Source organism: Harpia harpyja, chromosome 14 (assembly GCF_026419915.1).
Source record: "Harpia harpyja isolate bHarHar1 chromosome 14, bHarHar1 primary haplotype, whole genome shotgun sequence".
NCBI lineage: Eukaryota > Metazoa > Chordata > Aves > Accipitriformes > Accipitridae > Harpia > Harpia harpyja.
Window position 1 is genome coordinate 37,432,328 of NC_068953.1, and position 8,107 is coordinate 37,440,434.

Consider the following 8,107-nt stretch of genomic DNA (forward strand, 5'->3'; position numbering starts at 1 on the left):
GTCCCTGGCAGTCCTGGTGCTCTTCTGAATCACTAAGTTAGGCACTGAGAGACCCAGATCCACATCCAGGGTGATCCCACCTTCCCCTGCAGTAGATGAATGCCAGCTTTGGGATGTCCCTCGTGGAAATGTGGCTTAGTTGCTGGCTGGGGTTAAACCACTACAATGACTCTATTGACTCGACCTATGGCCCTTGTCATAGGTAGCGGAGATATTATTTGGTTGATGGACCTCATGAGTTGTCCTAAACCATCCTTCCACGTTTCCTGCAAGGCCTCTGATAGCCTGCAGCTCAAACCACCGTTTGGACCTCCCAGTCCTCACCCTTGCTTTTCCTGCAATATTGGGATTATGACATTAAACGCTGACAACAAAGCCGGTGTGACTCGGATTGAAGCTGCTCGGGCTGGTTCAATGAATTCAGGTGGGTCTGAGGCTGTATCGTCTCAGTGTTTCATCACAAATTGGTCACCAGGCAGGACCTGGACACACAGAGACAGAGAGTTACTCCTTTTCATTCAGGCTTGTTTAGCGGGTCTGAACACCTCCCTGCTCTAGCTGGAATCTCCCTGAAGTCTTGGGCAATCAGCTTCCCCATTTTCTTCCCCAACACGCTCTTTCGTTTCTCTCTCTTCTTGGAAGTTTTTGTGCAATGCATGATGACTGATTGGTATTCGGACCTGAAAGGAGCTCTTCTTGGCCTGGGTCTGGGGCTATGGCTCAGCAGATGCCACCCATGGGAACAGATTCAAGAGCAGTGTGTGTTGCACTGGGTGGTTATACTTGTTTCTGTATCGTTGCTTGCCAGGTACCGGGTTGGCTAAGATGGCTTTGCGTGCAAATTGAAGAAAAGAAGGCATCTGCCTCTGCTGGCACGGGTTGACTGACAGCCAATGTAAACTCTTGGGTTTGAGTTGGAGGAAGTCCTGTTCTCCTTCTCTGCCCCATTGTGAAAACACCCTTGCTCCAGTCCAGAATACCAGCAGCTTGACTTTCTCAATAGCAAGGGGTAAAGGTGTCCTTCCTTGTGTCCTTCAGGGCCAGCAGGGACTGTGGTGAATGAGGCTTAAGTTGGCTCAAGTCCTCCAACACACCGGTCCCTCCAGAGAGGCTTTGCTCCAGCCCAGTTCATTTGAAGGATCCCTCTCATTTTTCTGAAGAAAGTAATCTGAACAGGGGGAGAACCCCTGGTGCAAGCTGTCTGATAGATTCTCAAAGAGGCACTAAAGAGCTTTGAGCTCCTCTATGAACAAAGATAAACCTCTCCCGAACGGGATCTTAGAGTGACATGACAAGTCAGCTAGGCAATTAAAAACGTAGTGTAGAAACAAGGGAACAGGCTGTCCTTAGAGGACTTGGAGGAGTATTAGCGTTTTTCCAAGATTTCCGAGGTTTTTTTCCTGCAGACACATCTACAGTGAAGGTAAATTTCAACCAGTGAAAATTTGTCCTGATTAGTCCAGAAATAGTGATACTGGCTGGATGTCAATGACATCATCCTCCTCTCCACCCAAGCTTTGGGCATCAGTTCAGCCAAGATCTTAAACATCGATGGAGGCTGTGGGATTATGGCATGGGCTGGCGGTCCTTCAGCTGTCAAAGAGCAGTTCTAAAAGAATACGGCCCAATGGTATTCAGATGGTCTGGTTTTGGGTACATTCCCTTTGCCTCTAGCAAAAGACAGTTCACACACCCCATAAATGTGTTTTGTGGTACTAAGACTAGATGTGATGGAATATCCAACACTAGAAATGCTGGAAAATGAAAAAGGCAACAAAAGCTACAAAGTGAACAAGAGAAGACAGGAGTTTTGATGGCTTCAGTTTATTATGTCATCCCATAAAGTTGTACCAGACCCAGCTTTGCTACAGGGACACCCAGGTCTTCGCCCCTCGGTGATGTCTGGGCAATGGACAAGCCCACTGCTCAGTTCATGCCTTTCATGGCAAAGCGCTGCTTGACCTGGAAGTGCTCACATCTTTTGTGCTTCAGGGACAGTCCATAGAGCGGCGTCATGTCCACCTTCTTGCCGTTGCAGATACTGAACTCCAGCTGCTGGAGCAAGGTGGACAGGAAAAGGAAGATCTGACACCTGGCAATGGGTTCCCCCATGCACTTCCTTTTCCCCAGGCCGAAAACCAGCACCTTCTCCCCATCCTCTTTGCTCACTTCGGTCCCTCCAGCACTAAGGAAACGCTCCGGGTTGAAGGTCAGTGGATCCTTCCAAAGTTTCCTGGAAGGAAAAACATCAGATGCTGAGATGGTGTCTCCTGGCCACAGGTGTAGAGGGGGCACTGGAAGGTGGGAGCTGTCAGTGAGAATATCCCTGAATTTAGTAGATACCTCACCTGCTCCCTTTTCTTTTAAAGCAAGTTGATCCCACTTCTGCCTAGCAAGGTAACTGTGCAGGAAGAGTCCTGTACGTCACTGCAGGAGGCTTTCTGCCTCAGAAGGTACTTACTCATCATGATTCACTTGCCACTGATTGACAAACACGCAGCGGTCCTTTGGGATGTAGTAGCCGTTCAGCACTGTGTCCCTGGTGGTGCTGGAAAGAGAAAAGACTCTGAGAGTTTGGGAAGCAAAAAGGTTCTTCTGCATCCTCGGGGGACTATTAGTTTGCCCCTGATGCTGCTGAAGTAAGGATGCGGCCCAAAGAGGTGGCTTTACGAGGGGCAGTTTTATTGTCCATGAGCTGGATTGGGCAACCCCTACCCGAGCTGGGTGGAGTATCTTCAGTGAAGTCAGCAGAAGGCAAGAATTGCTCTTCGGGAGCTCCTACACTGCCCTGCACAAGAGCTGTGAGCTCCCCGTGTCCACGATGAAGCCAGCATTCTACGAGCCGATAATAACCTCCCTGCCTCTCACCACAACCACCGCCGGCATGGCTATAACAAGATGCCCCAAGTCCACTTTGTCCCTCCACCTCCTTTGCACCCTCAGCACTTGCCTGTGCGGGATGGTGAGGGGCAGGAAGGAGGAGTGCCTGAACATCTCCAGGATAAAGGCTTCTGTGTAGGGCAGCGTGCCTCGGTCCGACAGCCTTGGTCTCCTCTCCCGGCCAATGGTCTGGTCTGCGGGAGGACGAGAGGAGGGCTGGGGTCAGCCCTGGCCGGAGAGGTTTTGGCCCCGGAGGAAGCAGGTTCAAGGACTCACCTAGTTCTTCCTGGATCTTCTTCTGGATGTCGGGGTACGTCACGAGATACATGAGGCTCCAGGACAGGCCAGTCGTCACGCTGTCAAAGCCTGGTCAAAGAGGAAAGCGTGTAGATGAGGTCTGCACAACATGCAGGGCACACGCCTTGACGTGCTGCCCAACCATCACATGGAGCAGTCTCGGATGGCTAAGAAGGCGGAGGACATCCTGGGCACACATTAAGACTTGGGTTTCTATCCTGTTGGAGAAAACTTTGCTAAAATATTCTGCTGTCATTCATCCTGATTCACCCTTGGGTTATGTCAGGTTTGTATAACTTCTCTGGAATCGGGGGAGTTTCCACAGAGTAAGTCAAAGATGAATCAGTCAGTAGACATCTCCCTCAATCAGGAAGAGCCACCCTGGCTTGTGAAGCTTGACTGAGCTATAAGCCATGCCCTTCGCTTTTCCCTGACGCCTCTTTCCAGAGCTAATGTCCCATGCTGGTCTCTAGGGCTGTCTCTGGAGGGTCCGGGAAGACCAGTGAGCAGGAGAACGAGTGCTTAGACCCAAACTGGCTGCCTGGTGTTGGACAAAGATGGTTCAGACAGAGCTCTAACGCAAGGAGCCTGAGAAAAACTGCAGTAACTAAGGGACCAGTGGGAAAAAAATACCTGCTCCGAAGAGGTCATTCACAAGATTGACAACCTTCTCCTTAGGGATCTGTGTGGCAGTATTTGCTTCCACTTTTTTCTCCAGGCACTGCTCAATGAGGGAGTCAGTGATGTCTCGGATGTTGTTCTGAGAGGAAGAGAAGACAAGTCATGGCCGTGGAACCAGCAGAGGAATGGGTGTTACTGAGCGATAGCCTGATGCTGGGAGAGCCCAGGGTCTTACGAGCTCTGGAGAACATCACCTTTCAGCCCCCGTGGTCCCTACTGCTTTTGCAACCTATGAAAACAAGGAGATGGTTCTCCAGGGAACCTGTGGCACAGATGAGATGTTCAGCCAACAAACTGCCCCTGTCACACAGGGCCGTGGAGGAGAAGGAGGACTGTAGTACTGGACAGCACATGGAGAGGCTACAGGTGAGTGAGACTACAGGTGGACTTGCTAAATGCAGCAATGCCTGCAAGAACGTACATGCCCATTGATGCTTGGCTGCAAGAAGAAAAACAACTTGCTAATAGAGAGGGGCAGAGAGCATTTCTGGTGCAGGTGAGGGTCCTGCAAGCTCTTACCTTGTCGTAGGTCTTGTAGTGCTCCTGGACAATCTTCTGCAGGAAATGGAGGAATCGCTTGTTGAAATCTTTAAATAAACTCATGGTGCGGCTGGGAAGATACCGGAGCACGGGGATGAAGTCAGCGGGGTTGCCAGCAGCAGCAGCGTTGCTAAACTGATCACTTACATTCACTATATTGAGCAGCTCTTGGTCATTGTGGTCGTAACGCTTGCCAAAGCACATGGCGCAGATGACGTTGGCCACAGAGACCACCAGGTACCGGTAAGGGTCAAAGCTCTTCTCTTCATCCATCAGCTGGAGGAATTTGGTGACCAGGTAGTCAGCCTCCTTGGAGATGTGCTCCTCCAGGAGGCAGGTTGAAGAGGAGGTGGGGCTGGGGGCGATGGAGAAGGTCTTCAGGGCGTTCTGGGCCAGCCTTCTGCGGGCTTTCCACACCTCCCCTGAGTCGGGGCTGAAGGCCAGGCTCTGGCCATCCGCAACATGGCGGAAGCTGTAGAGGTCGGGACGCCCCATGAAGTCTTCTCCTTGCTTCACTAGGGCTTGCTTGATGGTGTCCAAGCCGCTCAGCACCAGGACGGGCCGCGTGCCAATCCTGACCTCCATCACGTCCCCATACTTCTGGCTCAGCCTGGTCAGGGCCAGGTGCATGTCCTTCCTCAGCTCCAGCACGTTGCCAAGGATGGGGTAGCCTCTGGGTCCTGGGGGGCTCTTCAGCCCCTTGGGCACGTGCTGCCGGAAGGATTGGATGAGCAGGAAGACCAGGCAGAGGACGGCAGCCACAAGGAAGACCTCGGTGGCCGAGACAATGCCTTGGCTTCCCACCAGAGACATCGCAGCCTTCATCGCTGCCGGTATGTAGGAACCCTAAAGGAGTTAAGCAGAAGTGTGGCGAAGAGCCAGGATTAGCGGGTTCGGTCCTGCAGATGTTCCTGGTGCTGAGAAAGGGCATCAGGGTGATGGAGCTGCCTGTGCAGCACCTTGGGGTTTGCAAGGGGCAATAGCTGGAGACCTACAAAGACTCCAAACACACCCATCGCTTAAGGGGGTTGTCAGCCCCCCCGAGCCTGTAACAGCACCCCTTCCCTTGAAGAAGACCCCAGCAACCGCTGGCAGAGCCCTGGCTCCTGCCCAGGGCTGTTTGCAACAAGGCACAGAAAACTACAGCTCAAAAAAGCGCAGGGAGGCAGGAGGAGAGGAACAGCAACTCCTCAGCGAAGCTGGCCCCACGTCCACCAAATCTGTGAGGATTTGTAAGCGGGAGGCTGGATCTGCTGGGTGGCCACTGGTGCATGGGGGCACGGGGAGTGGGGATGCCACAGGGCTGCCCTGCAGGAACACACGGCTCACTGGGGGAGCAGGGGAGGGAGGGGAGAGCCTGGTGCATGAATTTCTCCTTCAGACCCAAATATGACCTTCCTGGTCCTATATCCATGTTCAAAAACACGCACACAGACACACACACACTCCTACCTGCAGATCCTTGCGATACACAGGGCTGGTTTTACTGCCCGTGGCTCCCAGCAAAGATAGGCAGAGGGTGTCTGGCAGCTGCCTGCCCTGGGGAGCAGAGGGGATCCTCTTCTGCCGCCTGGACCTCCTTCTCCTGCTGCCTGGAAGGCCACGGCTTTATATGCACTCCTCTCATTGCACAGCTGGGTTCTTATCTCTGGGGGGTCATGACACGAAAGCCCTGGTGAATAGCTACCCATTAACAAACGGGGCTGAGCCTGGCTGCAGCCAGCCCAAGAAGCCAGGGAAGATATTTCCTCAGCTCCAACAGGCTCTGGGGGGCAAATGGTGACTTTTGCTCCTGCCCGGGGCACGTGCCTGCCCTAGAGTCCGGGATGGGGAGGCAGAAGGGGGTCCCTAAGCCCTGCCCTGGGGAGGATGGAGGACACGCTCTCGGCATCGCTGCCCCGTGGGATGTGGGTGCCAGTGTTTCTCCCAAAGACCTTTCCTGGGCTGACCAGACTGTTCCCAGCACACAGAGAGGGCTGTCACCTCCATGGCCACTCTGGTCGTGCTCGGAGCTGCAGGCTCCAGCTCCTTCCAGCAGCGAGGGGATGCATTCGCAGCAAGGCATCTGCGGCCACAGCCCTCTCTACCCCCAGGGAATCATTCGAGAGGTCCCCGTGCCCCGGGACCGGTGGTGGCAGGACCTTCTGGCCCAGCGGCAGAGCCAGGCTCAGGTTAACGATTGCCCAGGTTTGCGTGAGAAGGCGGCTGGCTCGCTTCCCCCGGCTCCTCCGTGGCAAACAGGCAGCGAGGGAGAGGAGTGGCGGGGCGGAGGGGAGGAGGTGAGCCGGAGAGATAGGAGAGGTGAAAGGGGTAGCGCAGGGCAAGGCTGGGGCAGTTCATCCCTCCAAAAACACAGCGTGCCACCTGGCAGGAGATGCAGGAGTGAGTGGAGCTGCTACTCGAGCTGGGACAAAATGCAGGGCTTTGGGAAGTGCAGCCGGGATGAGCTGGAGGACCAGGAAGGAGCCAGAGCTGTGGGGTTTAGCCCCAGGTTTCATTCAATCTTTGAAAACTACAGTGGGAATTTGGCCCAGGTAAAAGCTGAGCTAATATTTAATAAAGGCTTTCAACATCTGGTCTAATCAGGCTCATTAATAGCAATGACGCCTTTCATTAATGTTTGGCAAGAACAGTTACAAAACCCTGGCTGCTAATACTCATTCTGATAATTGCCAGGCACCTTGCAGACCTACTAGCCCCAGCTTCACCAGGCAGTGCCTCCCAGTGAGGAAGATGCTCGGGAGCATTTTTGGGGAGGCAGGCTGGGGTTTCACAGGAGCAGGACAATGCAGGGCTTGTCTCACAGGCTGGATCCAACCAGCGTCTCCCATCCCCACAGATCTACCCAGCTCCATTGCATGGCGGGGGGGGGGGGGCAGACCGACCCCCCTGGGCAGCATTTCAGACCTTGGTGGCCTTGCACTGATAGGGAACCCGCACCAGCCTCTCCCGATCCATCATATCCCAAAGCGCTGGAGAAGCTGGGGAGGGTGCTGGGGCCACATCAGGAATCCCAGAGGGGTTCCCCAGGACCCACCTGCCCCTATTCTACCCCCCCCATCCCGTTCTCTGCCCCCCCCCAGCCTCCTTCGTGCTCGCTGCCAAGCCCTGCGAGGGCAGGGTGCCTCCTGATGAGAGCAGCGTTAAGAGCTTCTGCCTTGCGTGCCAGGCAGCCTCACACCCCATCCTAACCCAGTTCACCCAGCACCAGGCTCCCACCCCGGCCACCACCCCTAGCTGATCCTTCGGCTCCCCGGAGCTGGCCGGGGGGGGCCAGCCAGAGAGCCGCTGTCGGTCCCCTGTCCTCAGCAGGGCTCGCACACTCCTGCGAGCGCACACGGATGCACCCTGTTTCCCTCCATGGGTCACCGTGCCGGGGAGGATCCCGGCTGCGTGCCTACGGGTTTGTTAGCGTGTATGGTCGTGCCGGCATGTGTGTGCAAGGATATACGTGAGCAAGAGGACGACGGTGCCTGCGGGCGTGCGCACGGTGGCAAAGCACGCATGTACGTGAACACACGCAAAATACATACAAGCAAGGGCATAAATGTGCTGTTCATTTGTAGGCACGCGAGCTATTTCTGCACATATAAGAAACATAGAGCATGTTTGTGTACGCAAGAGCGTGTTAAAATGCTCACGCGTGTGAGCGCAGGTGCGCGTCAGCTCTGTATGTGCAATGTGTACGCGTAGTTGGTATGTGCAGCAG

At 54.5% G+C, this 8,107-nt stretch overlaps 1 protein-coding gene across 1 annotated transcript; it reads right to left on the reverse strand.

Annotated features, from left to right (window-relative positions):
- Positions 1 to 1,808: 1,808 nt before the first annotated feature.
- LOC128151459 (cytochrome P450 1A5-like) lies at positions 1,809 to 6,026 on the reverse strand. Its single transcript, XM_052808941.1, has 7 exons — positions 5,851 to 6,026; positions 4,378 to 5,244; positions 3,811 to 3,937; positions 3,157 to 3,246; positions 2,951 to 3,074; positions 2,462 to 2,548; positions 1,809 to 2,233 (listed from the first exon to the last, which is right to left on the reverse strand). The coding sequence occupies exons 2-7, from the start codon at positions 5,221 to 5,223 to the stop codon at positions 1,927 to 1,929; spliced, it is 1,581 nt and encodes a 526-aa protein (XP_052664901.1). The 5' UTR covers positions 5,224 to 5,244; positions 5,851 to 6,026; the 3' UTR covers positions 1,809 to 1,926.
- Between the last annotated feature and the right edge of the window lie 2,081 nt (positions 6,027 to 8,107).

Excerpts from the sequence above, each read along its gene's own strand:
- LOC128151459 (XM_052808941.1), bottom strand. The coding sequence starts at position 5,223 with ATGAAGGCTGCGATGTCTCTGGTGGGAAGCCAAGGCATTGTCTCGGCC. Across the intron at positions 3,938-4,377 it reads ACTACAAGACCTACGACAAG|AACAACATCCGAGACATCAC; the intron begins GTAAGAGCTTGC and ends TCTTCCTCTCAG. Across the intron at positions 2,234-2,461 it reads TGGCAAGTGAATCATGATGA|GAAACTTTGGAAGGATCCAC; the intron begins GTAAGTACCTTC and ends TTTTCCTTCCAG.